Source organism: Scyliorhinus canicula, chromosome 15 (genome assembly GCF_902713615.1).
Source record: "Scyliorhinus canicula chromosome 15, sScyCan1.1, whole genome shotgun sequence".
Lineage (NCBI taxonomy): Eukaryota > Metazoa > Chordata > Chondrichthyes > Carcharhiniformes > Scyliorhinidae > Scyliorhinus > Scyliorhinus canicula.
The window spans coordinates 143,256,452-143,279,867 of NC_052160.1; the positions used below are offsets into that span (position 1 = coordinate 143,256,452).

Below are 23,416 nucleotides of genomic sequence, written 5' to 3' on the forward strand. Positions count from 1 at the left end.
GTTTCCTCCCACAGTCTAAAGACTTGCAGGTTAGATGGATTGGCCATGATAAATTTCCCTTAGTGACCAAAAAGGTTAGGAGGGATTATTGGGTTACGGGGATAGGGTGGAAGTGAGGGCTTAAGTAGGTCGGTGCAGACTCAATGGGCCAAGTGGCCTCCTTCTGCACCTTCTGTGTTCAGTGAGCAATGTAGCTAAAAGCTGAAAATGGAGATATTGTCAGTGATAATTGGGAAATGGCAGACATGTTGAACTATTACTGTGCCTGAGTATTTACAGTAGAAAAGGAGAATAACTTGCTGAAAGACCTGAAACAATTAACAGTTGATAGAGAACAGGTGCTTAATACAATTAACGTGAGTACACCATCAGTAACTAGAACATTAATGGAACTAAAGAGTGACAAATCCCCAGGGCCCGACGGTGTCCATCCGAGGGTGTTGAAGGAAGTAGGGGAGCACATTGTAGATGCCCTCACTCCAATCTTCCAGCGTTCCCTAGATTCAGGAGTAGTCCCTCTGGAATGGAAAATTGCTCATGTCATTCCACTTTTTAAGAATGGTGAAAGGGCAAAACCAGGGAATTACAGACCAGTTAGTCGAACATCTGTGGTGGGAAAATTGCTGGAGTTTATGATCAGGGATAGGATGAGAGAAAACCTTTAAAACATTTGGTCAATCAGAGAGAGACAGTATGAATTTGTGAACGGAAGGTTTTTTCTGACTAATCTTACCTGAACGTTTTGAAGAAGTGACTAAAGTAGTGGACAGGGGAATGTCTATGGATGTTATTTATAAGGAATTCCAGAAGGGTTTCGATAAAGTCCCATACAAGAGACTGTTAACTAAGGCGGAGGCCCATGGAGTTGAGGGCAAATAATTGATGTAGGTAGGAACTTAGTTGAGTGGCAAGTGAGAGAGAGTGGGGATAATGGGTAATTACTCTAATTGGCAGGAGGTGACTAATGTGTACCACAGGAATCTGTGTTGGGGCCTCGATTAATCACACTATTCATTAATGACTTGGATAATGGCGTAGAATGTCACATATCCAAATTTGGTGATAATACAAAGTTAGGTGGCACTGTAGACAGCCTAGATGATAGCATAAAATTGCAAGGAAATATTGATAGACTAGGTAAATGGACAAAATTGTGGCAGATGGAAATCAATGGAAGAAAGTGAGATGATCCATTTGGACCAGACAAAGATAGAGCAGAGTGCTCTCTGAATGGGAAGGATAGAGCAGAGTGCTTTCTGAATGGAAAGGATAGAGCAGAGTGCTTTCTGAATGGAAAGGATAGAGCAGAGTGCTTTCTGAATGGAAAGGATAGAGCAGAGTGCTTTCTGAATGGAAAAGATAGAGCAGAGTGCTTTCTGAATGGAAAGGATAGAGCAGAGTGCTTTCTGAATGGAAAGGATAGAGCAGAGTGCATTCTGAATGGAAAGGATAGAGCAGAGTGCTTTCTGAATGGAAAGGATAGAGCAGAGTGCTCTCTGAATGGAAAGGATAGAGCAGAGTGCTTTCTGAATGGAAAGGATAGAGCAGAGTGCTTTCTGAATGGAAAGAGGTTAAGAGCTGTTGATGTCCAAAGAGACTTGGGCATTCAGGTGCGTAGATCCTAAAAATGCCACAAACAAGTGTTTAAAATAATCAAACAGGCTAATGGAATGCTCGCCTTATATCTGGAGGATTGGAATATAAAGACACAAGGGTTATGCTGCAGCTTTACAAAACCCTGGTTAGATCCCACTCAGCGTCACTGGGAACAGTTCTGGACACCGCACCTTAGGAAGGATATTTTGACCTTGGAGGGAGGGTAGCGTAGGTTTACAAAATTCGACTTGGTTTACAGGGATTGAGTTACAAAGCGAGATTACCCAAATTGGACCTGTTTTCACTAAAATTTAGAAGGCTCAGGGCTGATCTGATCGAAGTATTCAAGATATTAACAGGAAAAGACAGGGTAGATAAAGATAAACTATTTCCACTGGTTGGAGATTCTAAAGCTAGGGCATAGTCTAAAAATTAGGGCCAGACAATTCAGGAGAGATGTTGGGAAGAACTTATTCACTCAAAGCGTGGTCGAGCTTTGGGACTCTCTCCCACACACAGACGTTGAAGTTGGAGCAGATTTTTGTGAAGCAAAAATAATAAGGGAAATGGGCCAAAGGCAGGTAAATGGAGTTTGGTCACAGATCAGCCATGATCTCATTGAATAGCGGGACAGACTCGAGGGGCTGAATGGCCTCCTCCTGTTCCTATGAACGAGGATGCAAGAAGAGGGTGACTGAGACGGATAATGATTGGCTGAAGCTAGACAGAGTGGAGCCACAATCAGGATGTGTGTGTAACGGTTCAATGGTTAGATGGACTTGGATGTCCTTAATCTCGTTAACCTTTAACAATTTATATTTGGGTGATGTGACATTTGGTTGCTGGAAGGTTACACCTCATTCTGGGCAGTGGACGTGTACGATAACGGTTGGCTGAAATGAGACAGATTGGAGCCAATGAGTTTTGACTGATGCGGATCCGAGGACAGACGTGGACAAACAATTAGAAGAAAAATGATATAAACGAACAGAAGCAAACGCAGCGGATTGAACACGACCTGCTCCTGCCATGTTTCCTTGCTGTCCCGAAACCCAGAGCTGGGATATCTGACCTTGATTCAGGTAATTGTTGGTTAAATGCTGTGAACATGATTGAATTTGTTGTACCCAGAAATTAATTATTGGAAAACTGCAATGACCTGATTGCCAAGAGGTGTTTCCTCCAAGCTCAACAACAACTTACCCATTGATCCTGACTCTGGGGGAACATTTCGTACCAGCGCCTACAGCGTCTCTGCGTAACTACTTCAACAACGAGAACAGAAATGTGAACACGACAAATTAACTTGAAATTTACATGAAATAATTTCTCGTTGGATTCTGATTTTGGACTCTGGAATTCACATGAACCAGCTTTCAATATATTCAGGTCCTTGAATCTCTATCCCCCAATCCTCCTGACCTCCGCGCTTTAGTGTGTGTGGATGTGTGGGTGTGTGTGCATGTGGGTGTGTGGGTGTGTGTGTGTGGGGGGGTGTCTGAGTGTGTGGGTAAGTGTGGGTATGTGTGGGAGTGTGTGTGGGTGTGTGTGTGTGTGGGTGTGTGTGTGTGTGGGTGTGTGTGTGTGTGTGTGTGGTGGGTGTGGGTGTGTGTGCATGTGGGTGGGTGTGGAGTAGAATGTTGCTAACCCTTTTTTTGAGGCTTTAAGATACAGGAGCAGAATTAGGCCATTTGGCCCATCGAGTCTGGTCCACCATTCGGTCATGGCTGATTTCATCCTGGCCTTAACTGCACCGACCTGCCCGTTCTCCGTAACCTTTCAAACCACGACCAATTAAAAATCCGTCTAACTTCTCCTTAAATTTAGTCAATGCCCAAGCATCCATGGCACTCTGGGGGAGCAAATTCAATAGATTCACAACCCTTTGGGTGAAGTAGTTTTGCCTCAACTCTGTTTTAAATTGGCTACCTCTTATCCGGAAACTATGACCTTTGGCTTTGAGTGTGTAAAATAAAATACGTTTCTGAGTTATCCCTAACTATTCCTTAAGTTTGCTCTAGATTTGTAGTCAAAGTGGATCACAGAAAACCCAAAGGCTTGGGACAGTACACCATCTTTATGAACTAGTTCAAACCACCTTCTGCTTGTGGACAGACGATATCTGTGCCGTTTAACTGTCTCGCTCCTGTCCAAAACTGAGGTAATAAGTCAATTGTTGGTCTGATGAAATCTCATACTTTATTACTCAACTTTATGTAATGTTCATGCAAAAAAAAATCACCTCCGACAGTTAGCGTCTTGTGATACATTCCTACAATTTGATTGTTAATCCCACTGCTGTCAATGACCTTCTTCTGTGTCTTGTCTATGAATATTATGAAGCATGGGAAATATTCCGCAGAGTAGTTTGAGGTATAGCATATTACAAAGAACAAAGAACAAAGAAAAATTACAGCACAGGAACAGGCCCTTCGACCCTCCAAGCCTGTGCCGATCCAGATCCTCTATCTAAAATTGTTGCCTATTTTCTAACGATCTGTATCCCTCTGTTCTCCGCCCATTCATGTATCTGTCTAGATACATCTTAAATGACGCTATCGTGCCCGCCTCTACCACCTCCGCTGGCAACGCATTCCAGGCACCCACCACCCTCTGCGTAAAGAGCTTTCCACGCATATCTCCCTTAAACTTTTCCCCTCTCACCTTGAACTCATGACCCCTAGTAATTGAGTCCCCCACTCTGGGAAAAAGCTTCTTGCTATTCACCCTGTCTATACCTCTCATGATTTTGTAGACCACAATGAGGTCCCTCCTCAACCTCCGTCTTTCTAATGAAAATAATCCTGATCTACTCAACCTCTCTTCATAGCTAGCGCCCTCCATACCAGGCCACATCCCGGTGAACCTCCTCTGCACCTTCTCCAAAGCATCCACATCCTTTTGGTAATGTGGCGACCAGAACTGTACACAGTATTCCAAATGTGGCCGAACCAAAGTCTTATTCAACTGTAACATGACCTGTCAACTCTTGTACTCAATACCCCTTCCGATGAAGGAAAGCATGCCGTATGCCTTCTTGATCACTCTATCGACCTGCGCAGCCACCTTCAGGGTACAATGGACCTGGACACCCAGAACTCTCTTTACATCAATTTTCCCCAGGTCTTTTTCATTTACCATATAGTTTGCTCTTGAATTGGATCTTCCAAATCCATCACCTCGCATTTGCCCGGATTGAACTCCATCTGCCATTTCTCCGCCCAACTCTCCAATCTATCTGTATTCTGCTGTATTCTCTGACAGTCCCCTTCACTATCTGCTGCTCCACCAATCTTAGTGTCATCTGCAAACTTGCTAATCAGACCACCTATACCTTCATCCAGATCATTTATGTATATCACAAACAACAGTGGTCCCAGCACAGATGGAACACCACTGGTCACAGTTCTCCATTTTGAGAAACTCCCTTCCACTACTACTCTCTGTCTCCTGTTGCCCAGCCAGTTCTTTATCCATCTAGCCAGTACACGCTGGACCCCATGAGACTTCACTTTCTCCATCAGCCTACCACGGAGAACCTTATCAAATGCCTTACTGAAGTCCATGTGTATGACATCTACAGCCCTTCCCTCATCAATCAACTTTGTCACTTCCTCAAAGAATTTTATTAAGTTGGTAAGACATGACCCTCCCTGCACAAAACCATGATGCCTATCACTGATAAGCCCATTTTCTTCCAAATGGGAATAGATCCTATCCCTCAGTATCTTCTCCAACAGCTTCCCTACCACTGATGTCAGGCTCACCTTTATTTATTAATAAACTATTTTAGCTCTGCTGTCTTTATGGGTCACATGTATCTCACCAAGTATTACTGTTACGACCAGGTGAGCTGGAGTGACCTGGACTCTCATTTCTATTTATCTCTCTGGATTGGGCACAAGAAAACATTTCAAAAATTGTCTTTTCCCCATTAAAGCCTTTTTTCAAACCAAATGTATTTATTTATTAATAAGGACCCAATCATGCTAAGTCAAAGAAGGAGGAAGTTTATCAGCTACTGACCTCGAGACGAACTCCTGACTTAAGGTTGACATTTTTCAATTGGCCATTGTACAGCTCTCTTTGATGTTAGTAGATCCTCAGAGATAAAAAAAAACATTCAGCTTCCTGTTTAATGCTAGGCCCAACATCACCACTGCAGTTTGGGGATCTATATACGACACCCAAAAACGGTTTTGTCCCTTGGTGTTTCTGAGTCCTACCCATACATTGTCGGAAACAAAATCCTTCCTCATTATTGTGCTAGTCTCCTCTTTAACCAGCAATGCAACTCCACCGCCTTTTCCGTTTTGTCTGTTCTTTCTTAGTACTGAATACTCTGGGACGTTCAGTTCCACCATTCAGTTTCCCAAAACTGAAAAGTGGCTTCTTTTGTTGTGAGGTCACAGACAGACATATGGGTGGGATTGTCCGGTCTCCGACGCCAAAATCGCAATCGGCGAGCAGCCGGAGAATCCACGTTGGTGCCAATATCGGGGGCTTTTGCAATGCTCTCCCCCCTCCAAAACGGCATACTCGCCACACGCCGTCGGAACAGCCTCAGGACATCACCTGAGGTCCTCCCCCCCCCCCCATGCTCCGCCCCCAATGGGCCGAATTCCCGACGGCGTGGGACACGTGTGCTATTTGTTTCTGGGAACCTGGTGTGATGGCTGCGAACTGAGCCCAGTGCCGCCTCAGTCGGGTGGGAACCGTTCCGCGGGCAGGGGGGACTTTGGCGGGGGCTGGTGCAATGGTGGACAGTGGTCCGGGGGTGCCGAGGGGGGGTTACTGAGGGGCATTATTTGGCAGGCCGGGTCCGCGTGCGGCCAGCACCATGTTGCATGGCCTGGCCGCTGCAGTCCGCCGCCGTGCGCAAGCGCAGCCACTGGAGCCGGGGGCTCTTCGCTGCCTGCCTGCTATCCCCCCCACCAGATGGAGGATCAGTGCGCCATTTTCTCAGGCATAAGACGACACTGTTCCCATGCCAGCGTCAGCACATTGTCTCCCAAGCAGACAATCCAGCCCATAAACTCAGTAACTGAGCCAACGTGCTTAGCCAAGGTCCAGTTTTAAATTTAGAAATAGCAATGAGTACACAGATATAGCTCATTAAAATATAGAGTGTGTGGTCTCAGTGCCTCACAAATAACTGCTCCTTAGTAACATGTCCATGTACGCAGCTCATCGCATGACATTTGCTCCTTACAATTAGGAATGTATCCGAGAATTGGATAATTATATTGGATCCAGGATCAAACTGAAGCACTTGCATTGGTTTTTGCATCCAGCTCACTTAATTTGTCCTGTATCCTCACAGGATCACCTTAGGTTTGGAAGTTGGTGGAATAAATATTCAAATGAGAAAGCTAGATGTGGGTTTGGGAGGCAACAGTTCTTAGAGGGGCTTGGGAGAGGTAGGGGAGATTTGTAACTTGAAGGGACTGAGAGACTGAGGATGATGATGGTGGTTTGGAAAAGGAAGGAACAGAACCTGAGGGGAAGGAGCCATTTATAATGTCAGCCTGCACGAGAGCTGGGCAGGAAAGCTGGTGACTGTTCCCAAAAGATAGAAAGGGGACTAAGAAAAGTGATAGGCAGAGAAACCAAGGGCCAGATTCAAACAGGACCACAGTGAAAAATATTGGGAGTGGAACATGGAATGCTGAAGAGATAGGCCGAAAAACTTTATACCTTAAAGCGGGAATATTCGCAATAAAATGGATAAACTAATCGCGCAAATAGATGCAAATAGGTGAGTTGGCTATCACTGATTGGAGAATGTTACTGAAAGGGTTGGCTGTGCATAGACAGTGGCAAACATTCAAGTAGCGCATGTGGGAACTGCAACAATGGTTAATTCCTGACAGACACAAAAGTAAAACGGGAAACGTGGCCAATCCATGGCTTACGAGGGAATTTAGAAATCGTATTCAATTCAAGGAAGAAACATACAAATTGGTCAAGAAAAACAACTGGTCTGAGGATTGGGAACAATTTAGAATTCAGCAATGGAGGACCAAGAGATTGATTAAGACGGATACAATAGAGGATGAGGGTAAGTTTGCAGAGAACATAAAAACTGACTGTAAAAATTGCTATAGGTATGTGAAGAGAATAAGATTGGTGAAGACAAAAGTAGGTTCTTTATATTCAGAAACAGGGTGATTTATAATGAGAGACCAAGAAATGGCTGAGCAACTAAATACACACTCTGGTTCTGTCTTCACAAATGAGGACTGTGGTGAATGTGATTCACACTATATATAGTTGCCAATATCACTCCATGTATATATGTTCGTTATCTACCCATTGTAAGTGCAGTTGCACTATCCGACCACCAGGGGGAGTCGCTCTGGGAGTACGCGAGAGTTGTTCTGGGCTCCTCCCTTGGCTCCGCCCAGGACTCCTCCCCCTGGGACCGATGTATAAAGATCAGTGCCTTAGAGCCAACCTGCCATTTCACCTGAAGTTCAACGACGAATAGGCTGGCTCTATTGTAAGTGTATTAAAGCCTCTGTTCAGATCCAACTACACGTGTTCGCTGAATTGATGGTTCCATCAAGGACATAAATAGATACCAGAAATGTTGGGGAACACAGGGTTTAGTGAGAGGGAGGAACTGAGGGAGATCAATATTAGTAGAGAAATGGTGTAGGGAAATTGAAGGCTAGTAAATCCCCAGGGCCTGGTAATCTACATCCCAGAGTACTGAAGGAAGTGGCCCTAGAAATAGTGATGCATTGGTGGTCATCTCCCAAAATTCTATTGTCTCTGGAATAGTTTGTGCAGATTGGAGGGTGGCTAATGTAACTACACTATTTAAAAAGTAAGGTAGAGAGAAAAGAGGGAATTTTAGACCAGTAAGTCTGACGTGGTTGTGAGGAAAATTCCAGAACCCCTTTCAATGATTTAATAGCAGAGCACTTGGAAAATAGTGGCAGGATCGGACAGAGTCAGCATGGATTTATGAAGGTGAAATTCTACACTTGTAGAATACCTTGGGATTTTCCTGCTTATACCAGCCGGAGTTTTCTTGTCCTCTCTTTGATCTCCTAATTGTTTTCTTAAGCTCCACCTTGCACGTTCTGTAGCCCATTAATTCCTCCACTGATTTGTTCCCCTTGAATCTGCTAAAAGTCTTTCTGTGCCTTCTCATCATGGCTCTTTAGGCTTGCTACTGCTTCCTATCACCCAAGAGGAAATATATTGCACCTGTACCCTCCCCATTTCTTTTCTGAATGTCCCCCAACGATCTTTGATAGATTTCTACACAAATAACTCTTTCTGTCTACCTTGGCCTTTTCTTGACTTATTTTACTAAAACCCGCTCACCCCCAAACCAAAATCTTTTTTTTGTGATTTGTCTATTTCTTTACCCATAATAAGGTTAAGTTGTGCTACATTGTGATCGGTATCACTAAAATACTTTAACCTGGTGTTGTAAGACTTCTTAATGTGCTGACCCCAGTCCAACGCCGGCATCTCCACATCATGGCTAAAATACTCAACCACCAACAACTCCGGCTTCATCTCCCAGAATTAGATCCACCTTGTTGCATCCTCCCCATATTGAGGCAAAAAGGTTTCCTGAATACATTTTAAGAAATCCACTTCATCTAATCCCTTAACACAACACAATAAATGTTGGAAAAGTTGAAATCATCGAATATAATTACCATATTGTTATTATTTTTGCACACCTCCTTGAATTGTGCACAGTTTTGCTCCTCAATTTCCCGCTGACTATCTTAGGGTCTCTAATAAACATCCATCAATTTGGCTGACCCTTTTTTATTCCTAAACTCTAACCAAAAGGTTTCATTCATTGTCCACTCCAAGATCTCTCCTTATGGCAGTAACTGTCTCCTTAGTTAATAATGCGATGCCTCCTCCTCTTTTATCCTCTCCCCTGTCTTGCCTGAAGATTCCAAATCCCGGGATGTTGAGCTGATAATCCTGCCACTTCCTCAACTACGACGGTGATGGCTACGATATCATAATTCCACATGTCAACCCTCACCTTTAAATCATCCGCATTACTTGTAATACTGCTGACATTATAGTAGAGGCCATCCAGCCTGGCCTTTCTCCCTTGGATCTTAAAACAGTTGTACTCCCTCTGACTTGATTGATTTACTGTTTTATGCTATGTCCCTATTCTGCAAACAATCCCCTTCCCATGCCAAATTAGATTAAAGCCCTCCCAACAGCACTAGAAAACCTGCCCCCAAGACTGTTGGTCCCGTTCTGGTACAGATGTAGACCGTCCCGCTTGTACGTAATCCACCTTCCCCGGTGACAGTTCCACTAATCCAGGAATCTAAAACCCTCCCTCCTGCACCAACTCTTCAGCCACCCATTCATATCTGCTGTTCTCCTATTTCTGTGCTTTCCAGCACGTGACACTGGGAGTAAACCAGAGATTACAACCCCAGAGGTCCTGTCTACTGCCTAACTCCCTGAATTCTTGATGCAAGTCCTCATCCTTCTTTCTACCTTTGTCAGTGGTATGAACATGCCCCATGACCTCTGCCTTATCACCCTCCTCCTTCAGGATGCCCTGCAGTCATTCAGTGACATCCCGGACCTGGTACCAGGGAGGGAACACACCCATCCTGGAGTCACATTGATGGCTACAGAAGCATGTATCTGTTCCCCTGACTATAGATTCCACTATTACTATTCCTGTCGCTGCCATGTGGCATTGCCACCTCACTGCCCTCCTGCTCCCTGCCTGACCCACTTCTCCTTTCCTGGGGTCAGGCTCCAACTGGAGAGGTTCTGCTCAATTCCACACCTCCCCCCACACCAAGTCCCTGCCCAGTGACCCCCATTAAATCCCACAAATTGTTTCTTTGCAAATTCCTTATTTCTCTCTGATTTCTTCCACAGATCCTTTATTTAGTCTCGTGCTGGGACTCTCAAAGGCACCAGACGGAAATCCAGTGACTGAGCAGATTCCCAGCTCCAGGATGGGGAAGGGGCTTCTCTTGACTGGTCAGTATTGGCTATTTTGTGTTGGATTATTTTCATTTCAGACGATCTGAAGCGGTAAATACGGCCACATCACCAGACGATTGTTTTCATCAGAAGGTCACTGGTTTCTCACCTTCTGTCTGTTTATGTGGCTGTTGTTTACACAGTGCCATGGGATTGTTTACATCCACAGTAACAGGCAGACAATGGAACAGTTTAACATCTGACCCAGAATGTGGCTGTCTGTGCGGGCACCATCCCTGTGATTGCCCAGTATGTGCTGGCACTGGCTGGGTTTCCGCAATGTCAGCACACAGACAGGAAACGCTAAATAAGTTTCAACCAGAAATGCCGAATGGATAATCCATCCTGGTCTCCAGAGGTCCCAGAATCACTGATGTCAGTCTGAAGCCAATTTGATTCACTCAACGTGATATCAAGAAATGGCTCAAGGCAGTGGATACTGCAAAGGCTATGGGACCTGACAATATTAAGGCAATAGTACTGAAGACTTCTGCTCCAGAACTCGCCGCCCCCCTAGCCAAGCTTTTCCAGTACAGCTGTAACACTTGCATCTACCCGGCAATGTGGACAATTGCCCGGGTGTGTCCTGTACATAAAAAGGACAAATCTAACCCAGCCAATTACCACCCTATCAGTCTACTCTCCATCATCAGTAAAGTGATGGAAGGAGTCATCAACAGTGATATCAACTGGCACTTACTCAGCAATGACCTGCTCACGGATGCTCAGTTTTGGTTCTGCCAGGGTCACTCAGCTCCTGACCTTATTACCGCCTTCGTTCAAACATGGACAAAAGAGCTGAACTCCAGAGGTGAGGTGAGAGTGACTGCCCTTGACAGTGTGGCATCAAGGAGCCCGAGAAAAACTGGTGTCAATGTTTCGGGGGGAAAACTCTGTACTGGTTGGAGTCATACCTGGCACCAAAGGAAGGTGGTTGTGGTTGTTGGAGATCAGTCATCTCAGTCCCAGGACATCACTACAGGAGTTCCTCAAGGTAATGCCCTAGTCCCAACCATCATCAACTGCTTCATCAATGACCTTCCTTCCATATATAGTCAGATGTGGGAATGTTCACTGATGACTGCACAATATTCAGCACCATTCACGACTTCTCAGACACTGAAGCAGTCTACGTGCAAATACAGCAAGACCTGTACCAACATCCAGGCTTAGGCTGACCAGTGGCAAGTAACATTTACATCACACAAGTGCCAAACAATGATCATCTTCAACAGGACCCCCCTGATGTGTTGGGCAGGCTGGGTCGATGTGGACTGCACTTGATGCAGTGTAGCGAGAGACAGACCTCCAACACTTGATAAGATGCAACACGATTTTATTTAACGTCTTAACTACTATACATGTTCAACTGTGGGTTGACACTATACTGAACTGACTGGAGACCTAGTACTAGCCTGAGCAGCATTACTAACTACCACATGGTGTTTGCACTTGCTAGCTCATGGATTCTGACTGTCTCAGTGACTGGGTCCAGAGAGAGCGGGAAACCTAGTGCCCTCTGGCTTTATAGTGGTAGTGTCCTGTCTGGTGATTGGCTGCTGTGTTCTGTGTGCTTACTGGTCATCCTGTGCGTCAATCACTACCTGTCTGCACTCCATTATATACATGGATGTATATTATGACATCTCCCCCCCTTTTTTTTAGATAATAAATATTAAGGTGCGTGTGCGTGTGGATGTGTATATGTGTGTGACTATATACAGAACGTGCTAAATGAACTGATATACATAGGAAGGTGTCGCTAGTACAGGTATAGGGCAGATGAAACGGTAAAACGATATTTATAGAGGTCAAAACGATGAGGTCACAAGATGTACAAAAGTTCAATCTATAAATTTAGTCTTTGTGGCGGGCGATGAATTCTTATTGATCGCCGCAAGGGTGGATCAGGGGCTGCCTGCACATGGATAAGTGGGGCCACTGCCAGTGTGGTGGTCGCAGGGGCCGGCAGGATTGCTGGTAGATCGGTGGTCTCGTGGTAGGGCACGTCAGGAGGAAGCATTGTGGGTGGCGGGGCATTTCGGTCAGGTGGTGGGCGTGGAACTCTGCGCAGCACCCGTCTGTTGCATCGTAGCAAAGAGCTATCAGCCATGTGGACGAGGAATGATCTTGGGGCCATTTGCTTGACCACCACAGCTGTGGCGGACCAGCCGCCGTCAGGCAGCTGTACACAAACTCGATCAGTTGGGACCAGCTCGGGGGGATCCGTGGCATGAGCGGCGTATGCTGATTTCTGTTGGGCCCGAGACTGCTGCATCTTCTGTACGACCATGAGGTGGTTAAGGTCTGGAACATGGATGGCTGGAACCGTGGTCCTCAGAGTGCGATTCATGAGCATCTGCGCTGGAGACAACCCAGTGGACAGTAGGGTTGCCCTGTATGCCAGCAGGGCCAGGTTGAAGTAGGAGCCTGAGACTGCAGCCTTGCATAGCAACCTCTTAACAATATGGACCCCTTTTTTGGCCTTCCTGTTTGACTGCGGGTAGTGGGGACTGGAGGTTATGTGATGGACGTTGTAGGACTGTGCAAAATCAGACCATTCCTGGCTGTAAAAACAGGGACTGTTGTCACTCATCACAGTGAGCGGTATCCCATGCCTGGCGAACGTTTCTTTGCAGGCTTTAATCACTGTCTTCAACGTGAGGTCGGACAGTTTCACCACTTCTGGGTAACTGGCGAAGTAGTCGACCAGGAGGACATAGTCACGCCCCTTGGCGTGGAAAAGGTCGACACCGACTTTGGACCATGGGGAGGTCACTATCTCATGTTGCTGCAGAGTTTCTTTGGGTTGAGCTGGCTGAAATTTCTGACATGTAGGGCAGTTGAGGACCGTGTTGGCAATGTCCTGGCTGATGCCTGACCAATGGACTGTCTCCCGAGCTCTGCGTCGGCATTTCTCGACCCCAAGGTGACCCTCATGGAGTTGGCCGAGCACCATAGCTCTCATGCTCTGAGGAATCACGATCCTGTCGAGCTTCATGAGGATGCCGTCCACCACCGTCAGGTCGACCTTGATGTTGTAGAACTGGGGACATTGTCCCTTCTGCCAGCCATTTGTAAGGTGCTGCACCACTCACTGTAGCAGACGATCCTTGGCCGTTTCCTCACAAATTTGGATGACCCTCTCATCAGAGGCCGGAAGGTTGGTGGCGCACAATTGCACCTGCGCGTTGATGTGGCAGATGAAGTCAGTTTGCTCACACGGTTTGGTAATGGAACTGGAAAGGGCATCTGCAACAATGAGTTCTTTGCCTGGCGTGTAGACAGGTTCAAAGTCATAGCGGCGTAGCTTGAGAAGAATTCGCTGTAACCGAGGCGTCATGTCAGTTGAATCCTTCTGGATTATGTGGACTAATGGCCTGTGGTCCGTCTCTACCGTGAATTTAGGGGGGCCATACACATAGTCATGAAACTTGTCGATTCCCGTTAGGAGGCCCAGGCATTCCTTCTCAATCTGAGCGTACCGTTGCTCAGTGGGCGTCATGGCTCTGGACGCATACGCAACTGGGGCCCAGGATGAGGAGTCATCCCGTTGGAGGAGCACCGCCCCAATGCCGTCCTGGCTCGCGTCAGTGGATATCTTGGTCTCCTTGGTTGGATTGAAGAACGCCAGAACCGGGGCTGTGGTGAGCTTCGCCCTCAGCTCACGCCATTCCTTTTCATGCGCGGGCAGCCACTGGAATTCCGTCGGCTTTCTGACGAGATGGCGGAGGGCCGTGGTGTGGGACACCATATTGGGAATGAATTTCCCGAGGAAGTTGACCATTCCTAGAAAGCGGAGGACCGCCTTCTTGTCCACTGGGGGCGAAACCTTGTCAGCATCTGGTCGCACGCCCTGCTGCGAGATGTGGTTGCCAAGGAATTTGATGTCTGAAAATGAAATGAAAATCGCTTATTGTCACGAGTAGGCTTCAAATGAAGTTACTGTGAAAAGCCCCTAGTCGCCACATTCCGGCGCCTGTTCGGGAAGGCTGTTACGGGAATCGAACCGTGCTGCTGGCCTGCCTTGGTCTGTTTTTTTCAAAGCACGCGATTTAGCCCTGTGCTAAACAGCCCCAGCTCGTGATTGACCAAACGAGCATTTGGCCTTGTTGAGCTGGAGACCATGCTCATGGATTCTCTGGAATACCTGCTTGAGGCGAGCAATGTGTTCTTGGGGAGTTGTGGACTAGATGATGACATCGTCAACATACACTCGCACCCCCTCGATACCCTCCATCATCTGTTCCATGATGCGGTGAAATACCTCTGAGGCAGAGATGATGCCAAAAGGCATCAGGTTGTAGCAGTAGCGACCAAACGGGGTATTGAATGTACACAGCTTGCGACTGGATGCGTCCAGCTGTATTTTCCAGAACCCCTTGGAGACGTCCAGCTTCGTAAAGAATTTGGCATGAGCCATCTCACTGGTCAACTCTTCACGTTTTGGTATCGGGTAGTGCTCCCGCATGATGTTGCGGTTTAGATCCTTCGGGTCGATGCAGATCCGAAGCTCCCCTGACGGCTTCTTGACGCAGACCATGGAGCTGACCCAGTCCGTGGGTTCTGTGACCTTTGACATGATGCCCTGGTCCTGGAGTTCCTGTAATTGCTGCTTGAGGTGCTCCTTGAGGGGTGCCGGCACCCGACATGGTGCATGAATTACAGGGGTGGCGTTCGGTTTGAGCAGGATTTTGTATCAGTATGGAAGCGTGCCCATTCCATCGAACACTGCGTGATGATGTCATCAATATCAGCCTGGAAGTTTTAATCAGGTGAGGCCGTTGCCTGTGACGATGACATGGTGTGGACTCGCTGAACCAGGTTCAGGAGTTTGCAGGCCCGAGCACCGAGCAGGGATGCTCTGTCAGGCCCGAGCACCGAGCAGGGATGCTCTGTCAGGTCCTGCGATCTCGAACCGCAGCGTCGCTTTAATTGACTTATTTGACACCCCGAGTTGGCACGAGCCACTGGCAGCTATGGTATTGCCATTGTAGTCAAGGAGCTGGCAGGCTGGTGGAAGAATGCTTGGTCTGGCGCGGATGGTGTTGAGATCGCATTTCGAGATGAGGTTCGCGATGCGCCGGTGTCCAGTTTGAAGCGGATGCGAGCCTTGTTAACTGTGAGGACAGCACACCACTCGTCATCGGGATCCACACTGAGGATCGAGAGGTGCTTCACTACCTTGGAGAAAGGCAGCGCATGCTTCGTAATGATGCCCACCCGGTATGGGGATTTGAGGCACTCGGCATCAGGATCTGTTGGGCTGTCGGGATCAGAATCTGGCATGGCCTGCTGTATTGAACGGACACTTCTGGGTCTGGCATGGCCTGCTGTATTGAACGGACACTCCTGCGCCATGACTGGGATCGTTGGCTGCTGGGCAGTGGAGCAGATCTGCAAAGGGCTGCGTAGTGCCCATGCTTGCCACACTGTAGACACCGTCGTGATTTTGCCAGACATTGCCGCTTTAAATGGGCGGAGCCACAATTCGGGCACGTCATGATGCCAATGTCAGCGCATTCTGTGCACCATCGTGCATGCACAGTGCAGTCGAATGACGTACGCACCTGCGCAGTCTGGTCGTCGGTCTCGCCGTCCCCTCGGTCGTGGCGTGCATGCGCAGGGGCCCGGAAAAAAACGTGCGAAATGGCCACTCTCGTCGATATTTAGGCCCTGCATTTGTGCGATAGCCTGCACCCGTTACGCCTCGTGGGAGGTTAGCTTTGACATTTCTGCCGCCCTGATGCGGGAGTACCGATTGTCAGCATGTTCGTGCACAACGCACGTTTCGATGGCGATGGTGAGGGTGAGCTGCTTGACTTTCAGGAGCGGCTGGCAAAGGGAATCGGAGTGGACCCCGAAAACGATCTGATCCCGGATCATGGAATCAGCTGTCGAGTCATAGTGACAGTACTGCGCAAGGATGCGGAGATGGGTCAAAAAGGACTGAAAACTGTTCATCCTCACCCTGAAGCCTCTGCTGGAAAATGTACCGTTCTAAGCTCTCATTCACCTCAATGTCGCAGTGGCTGTCGAACGTCAGCAGGACTGTTTTAAATTTCGTCTTGTCTTCACCTTCAGCGAATGTGAGGGAGTTGTAGGTGTGGATGGCGTGGTCCCCGGCTGTGGAGAGGAATAGCGCGATCTTCCTGGCATCCGATGCGGCCTCGAGATAGAGTTGGAAATTCTGTTTAAAGATCTTCCAATTTGCACTGAGGTTGCCGGCGATGCGGAGCTGCGGAGGAGGGCGGACGTTTTCCATATCAGCGGGTGGCTGTTTGCTGGTCAATGCTGATTCACTCAAGGTAGGTCCGTCAAATTTCAGCATCACTCACTGGTACCATGATGTGTTGGGCAGGCTGGGTCGATGTGGACTGCACTTGATGCAGTGTAGCGAGAGACAGACCTCCAACACTTGATAAGATGCAACACAATTTTATTTAACGTCTTAACTACTATACATGTTCAACTGTGGGTTGACACTATACTGACTTGACTGGAAACCTAGTACTAGTCTGACCAGACTTACTAGCTACCCCATGGTGTTCGTACTAGCTGCTGCTCACGAACTCTGACTGTTTCAGTGGCTGGGTCCAGAGAGAGCGGGAAACCTAGTGCCCTCTGGCTTTATAGTGGCCGCGTCCTGTTTGGTGATTGGCTGCTGTGTTCTGTGTGCTCACTGGTCATCCTGTTTGTCAATCACTGCCTGGCTGCACTCCATTATATACATGGATGTATATTATGACACCCCCTTGACATTCAATGGCATTACCATCACTGAATCCCCCATTATCAATATCTGGGGGTTATCATTGATCAGAAACTGAATTGGACTAGCTACAGGAACAGGTCATAGGTTAGGAATCTAGCACCATCCAAAACCATGATCATCACCACCCAGAAGGACAAGGGCAGCAGGAAGCTGAGAATGCCACCACCTGGAAGTTCCCCTCCAATCCTGACTTGGAAATCACCATTCCTTCACTGTCACCGGGTCAAAATTCTGTAACTCTCTCCCTCACCATCCTGTGGGTGCACCAACACCACACGGACTGCAGTGGTTCAAGAAGGCAGCTCACCGCGACCTTCTCAACTGCACTTAGAGATGGCAACAAATGCCTAGCCAGTGAAGCCCACATCCTGTAAAAATAAATAAATTGTTTACATCCAGATTGACTGGATTTTCACAAACTGTTAACGCCCTGGGTTTGATTCATCTGAAAATGAAATCATCATCAAAGATATAGAAGATTAAACAGAATAGAAATTAATTTACGACATTGATATCAGAATATCCTTTACACCGAGAATAATCACATTAAAATATTAATTTAGTTTAGTTTGTAATGGATCCTTTAAGACTAAAGCTCTGCAGACATTTAATAATTGTTTGTCAAATGTGATATGAAATGAAAATGTGTATTTATTTTTATTTCAGTGAGTTTGGTCTTCTTACACTACGTATCGTTGGGTAAGTTTTTGTACGTTTCCATTTGATATAAATTGGTGGGTTTCATTGGTCCTGGGAAAGGTAATGTCGGGTGGAATTTAATAGCCCCATCTGGCAGCAGGTTTGGAGGTGGGAGGGTTTAATCGGGCGGAGGGTGTGGAGTGGGGACCCCTTTTCCTTCACACTTCTGCCCCATTGAGTCCAGGATTGGTCAGGGTTATGGACGGAATCCCCATCCTGATGTTAACTGAGGCCATGGGCAATTGCTGCCCATTGAAGGGTCACATTCCACCGTAATTAAATGTGTGCAGCCGGAGAGGAGATTGAGTGATGCGGTGAGAAGATTTTAAGATCAGGTATGACTTACATAATGATGCACGATCAATTGCACGAAAGACTAAGGTTGGGTACAACTGTGGCTTTATTACAGTCAGATGCGTGGCCTCCTGCTGCAGCTGGCCAAATGGCTGATCAGGAGGAGATCACGCATATTTATACGGCTCCTTGTGGGCGGAGCTAGCCGGCAGGGGCTACCGGCGAACCTGTAGTGCAGGTCCTACCGTACATCCCCTAATACAGGTGCACAGTGGTTCACCACACATAAAAATTACAGGTTTATAAAGCCCGGTGACTTTTCCACTTCCTAAACATGATTATTTTCTTAGCCGACAGCTCCTGGCAAGTGGGAAGTAACATTTGCACCTCACAAGTGCCAACCAAAGATCATCTTCAATTAATATCAATTTATAAAAATTGTGAGGGCCATGAACCCAAATTGCGCACAGCTCTCCGGCAGGACACTGGAGACAAACAAATTACTTTGAAGAAAAATGCAAACTTTGTGTTGCCCTATTATGTACTCTCATCTATTTTCTTGTATTTTCTTGAATTTTGTTTAATTCCCTTTTCTTCCATGTACTGAATGATCTGTTGAGCTGCTCGCAGAAAAATACTTTTCACTGTACCTCGGTACACGTGACAATAAACAAATCCAATCCAATCCAATCCAAACGTTTCCCTGGGAACAAAAGTCAAAGTTCCCTCAGAACCTCAGCAAATGTTTATTCCCGTCAGGCCCAAGGATTCAGGAAAGTCCGTCACGTGTTTCTTTTTTCATTCTTTTCACCTTATTGTCTTTAATGTTTCAAATAACTACAATCTTTTCTTCACACTTTAGCCTCCCCCTACGTACTGCTCTGTTACTACTTAAAAACATCTGAACAAAGGTCACCAAACATTAACTTCCACCCAGAAAATATTGACGCTTGCCTCTGTACCCACCTGGTTTATTCAAATGTCAACGGGCCAACGGACTTCACGAAGTGGAAAGAAACAGATGTGTTCCAGAGATTTAATCATCTAAAAACAAAGTAAGTGACATAATTCTCTCTGAAGTGAATTAGTTGCAAATTTAATATCCATTTTGTAATTTACAGTTATTCTCGTGTTACCATATTAAAATAATTCCATAACCAAGTCCGGAATCTTCTGGTCCAGCCTGTAGTGGGAAACCCGGAGGGTGAGGAATTCGTTTGGGTTGGAGACCAAAAATCCGTTTATCGCCAGTGTGACAGGTTTTTATAATTCAGTTCCGGAGCCTTTAAAGGCGGGTTGAGCTTCCCAACGATGTCAGAAATCCCTTTTACATGCATCGCACAGAATCACAGAATATCAGAACTGTCATGGTGCAGAATGAGGCCATCTTGTCCATCATGACTGCATGGCTCCCAGTCAAGCACCGTGTGTTGTGTTATGCTGCTTCAGATAACACAGGCTGCTACTTGATGCAGTCTTAACTAAAGGATGCTCCAGACTCTGAAATTAGTTCAACGTGTTTATTGAACTATTAACACAGTTCTCAAATGAGTTTGGCTCTGTACTAATCTAACTGTAGTAACTCAGTCTAACTGTACCAGCTTGCTCTAAGCCACGTGCTGGGGTGTGATGTTGCTGATCAACACTGTCTAACTCTCTAGATGTCTGTTTATGTCATGCCCCCTTGTGGTGACGCCACCTCTGAGTGTCCTGACTGCCCATTGGTTGTGTCCTATTCTGAGTGTTCATTGGTTGCATGTTTGCATATCATGACATCTCCCTCCCCTTTTTTTTTAGATGTACATACATATGAATGTGTCAGTCTAATGTGACTGACTGAGGAATACAGAACAGAACAAACAAAATAAATGCTCATAAGTCCAGTCTCTGAGGCTTGCGTCTGATCCTCGTCGACTGCCGGAGAGGTGGTGGAGGGGATGATGGTGTCTTGACAGGCGAGTGGGAGGCCTGACTGCTGGCCTCGTGGTTCAAGGTGTCTGGAGGTGGCAATTTGACATGTGGAAATGGAGGGGAAAGTGGTTGTGGGCAAGCAACTTTTCTCTGTGCCTTTTGATTCCTTCGCACAATGGAGCCATCAGCCATACATATGACATAGGATCTGGGCGCGGCCTGTCGAACAACAACAGCCGGAGCAGACCACCCACCATCCAGTATCTTGATCCTGACCGTGTCTGCCAGGGATAGCACGTCCAGATCGGTGGCATGTGCTTCATAGCCCTGCTTCTGGCTGTTGCGAAGCTGCTGCATCTTCTGCTGCACAGGGAGGTGATCAAGGTTGGGCAGGTGTATGGCTGGAAGCACGTCCTCAGGTCCCTGTTCATCAGCAGTTGAGCTGGCGACATGCCAGTGGACAAGGGAGTCGCCCGGTACGCAAGTAGTGCATGGTGTATGTCGGAAGCGGAGTCCGAGTCCTTGCGGATGAGTTGCTTAACGATGTGCACCCCTTTTTTGATTTTGCCATTGGACTGCGGAAAGTGCGGACTGGAGGTGACATACCGGAAATTGTAGCTCTTGGAAAATGTGGAGCATTCTCGACTGTGGTAGCACGGGGCCATTGTAGCTCATGACAGTGTTCGGGATGCCATGCCGTGAGAATGTCTCTTTACACGCTTTGATGATGGTCCGTGAGGTGAGGTCTGGCAGCTTCAGCACCTCATGATAGTTCGAAAAGTTATCGATGATTAAGATATAGTCGCGACCATTCGCGTGGAATAGGTCAATGCCAACCTTGGACCACGGAGAAGCCTCCAGGTCATGTGGTTGGAGCGTCTCCTTACTCTGCACTGGTTGGAACCTCTGACAGGTTTCGCAGTTCAGGACCATGACCGTGATGTCCTGGTTGATGCCGGGCCAGTAGACAGCTTGCCGGGCCCTGTGTCTGCACTTTTCTACACCCAGGTGTCCCTCATGAATCTCCCGCAGCACCATGCTCTGGAGACATAGCGGGATGACTATCCTGTCCAGCTTCAGCAGGATGAAGATCAGTGTCAGGTCGTCCTTGACGTTGTAGAATTGAGGGCATTGCCCTTTCTGCCAGCCATTGCTGAGGTTGTGGATGATTTGCTGCAACACGGGGTCTTTGGCCATCTCTTCTTGGATGAGAACAATCTTCTCATCTGTTGCCGGGAGAGTGCTTGCACACAGTTGTACCTGCGATTCAATGTGCTGGATGATCTCCAGTGGTTCACTGGGTGAGTTGACGGAGGGGGACAATGCATCGGCGGTGATGAGCTCCTTGCCAGGCGTGTACACCAAATTGAAATCATACCTCCGGAGTTTGAGCAGAATTCTGCAAACGAGGTGTCATGTCGTTCAGGTCCTTTTGGATGATGTGGACCAGAGGCCTATGATCCGTCTCAGCAGTAAATGCTGGCAAGTCGCAGACATAATCATGAAATTTGAGGATGCCGGTGAGAAGACCTGAACACTCCTTCTCAACCTGTGCATATCTGGTCTCAGTGGGTGTCATTGCCCCTGACGTGTTTGCTACTGGTACCCAGGATGACGTGTTATCTCTTTGAAGCAACACCGCCTCAATGCAATCCTGACTTGCATCTGTGGATATCTTTGTCTCTCAGTCTATGTCAAAGAATGCAGGGATGGGTGCAGTGGTGAGCTTGGCTTTCAGCTCCAGTCACTCTGTTCGGTGCTCCGCCTTCCACTCAAAGACGGTTGATTTTTTTCACCAGGTTGCATTGGGCCGTGGTGTGTGTGGCCAAATTTGGGATGAATTTGCCAAGGAAATTCACCATTCCCAGGAAGCGCAGTACTGCCTTTTTGTCCGCGGGGACTTTCATTGCCTCAATGGCTTTAATTTTGTCAGTGTCCGGGCGCACACCGTGTTGCGAAATCTGATCGCCCAGGAACTTCAGCGTGGGTGTCCCAAAACAGCACTTGGACCTGTTTAGCTTGAGGCTATCTTCATGTATGCGTCAGAATACTTTCTTGAGTTGCGACACATGTTCCGCTGGGGTTGTGGACCAGATTATGATATCATCAATGTAGACACGAACCCATTCTATTCCCATCATCTGTTCCATGATGCGATGGGAAATCTCTGATGCTGAAATTATACCAAATGGCATTCGGTTGCAGCAGAATCTGCCAAAAGGCGTGTTGTAGGTGCAGAGCCTTCAGCTGGATTCTTCAAGTTGGATTTGCCAAAATCCTTGGGATGCGCCCAATTTTGTGAAGAAGCGCGCGTGTGCCATCTCACTCGTGATTTCTTCCCTCTTCGGGATGGGGTAATGTTCCTGCATAATGTTTTTGTTTCGATCCTTGGGGTCAATGCAGATGCGTAGGTCCCCCGCAGGCTTCTTTACGCACACCATCGAGCTGAACCAGTCGGTTGGTTCAGTGACCTTGGAGATGATGCCTTTTTGTTCTAGACTCGTGAGCTCTGCCTTCAGACGCTCTCTCAGTGGAGCAGAGATACGTTGTGGTGCGTGGACCACTGGCTTGGCATCAGGCTACAGTAGAATCTTGTACTCGTACGGCAGCGTGCCCATCCCGCTAAATACATCTGGGTACTGGGTTAGGATGTTGTCAATGCTCGCCTGAAGATCCGAATGGGACGGCGTTATGGTGTAGACCCTTTGAATGAGGTTCAGTTGCTTGCAGGCGTGCGCACTTAGCAGGGGCGCCCTGTCTGGTTTAACAATCTCGAAGCATAAGCTTGCTTGTGAGTGTCGGTTGGACACCTGCAGATGGCAGGACCCCAGTGCATTTCGTTTCCATTGTAGTCCAGGAGTTTGCAGGCAGCTGGAAGGATTGTGGGGGGCTTCTTGATTCTCTTGAAGTCCACCTGCGAAATCAGGTTGGCGGAGGCACCTATGTCCAGTTTGAACTGGATGGGGCAGTGGTTGACTTTCATCACTGCATGCCATGCATCCTCGGAATCCATGGCCAGGATTGATTGGACTTGCGATGTGTCCGGTGTGGCGTATTCTCACTTCGTAATAATGCCCACTCGGTAAGTGTTGTCCAGGTATTCATCATCTGGATCCGTCGCACTGCCTGGATCAG

General features: G+C 47.3%; 1 protein-coding gene across 1 annotated transcript in view; it reads left to right on the forward strand.

Annotated features, from left to right (window-relative positions):
- The first annotated feature begins 10,502 nt into the window (after positions 1 to 10,502).
- LOC119978803 (acidic mammalian chitinase-like) overlaps positions 10,503 to 23,416 on the forward strand; it is a 49,763-nt gene continuing 36,849 nt past the window's right edge. Inside the window, exons 1-3 of the mRNA XM_038820680.1 lie at positions 10,503 to 10,599; positions 18,044 to 18,076; positions 19,233 to 19,425. Coding sequence (XP_038676608.1) covers positions 10,575 to 10,599; positions 18,044 to 18,076; positions 19,233 to 19,425 — 251 coding nt within the window. The 5' untranslated portion in view covers positions 10,503 to 10,574. The remainder of the gene's footprint in view (positions 10,600 to 18,043; positions 18,077 to 19,232; positions 19,426 to 23,416) is intronic.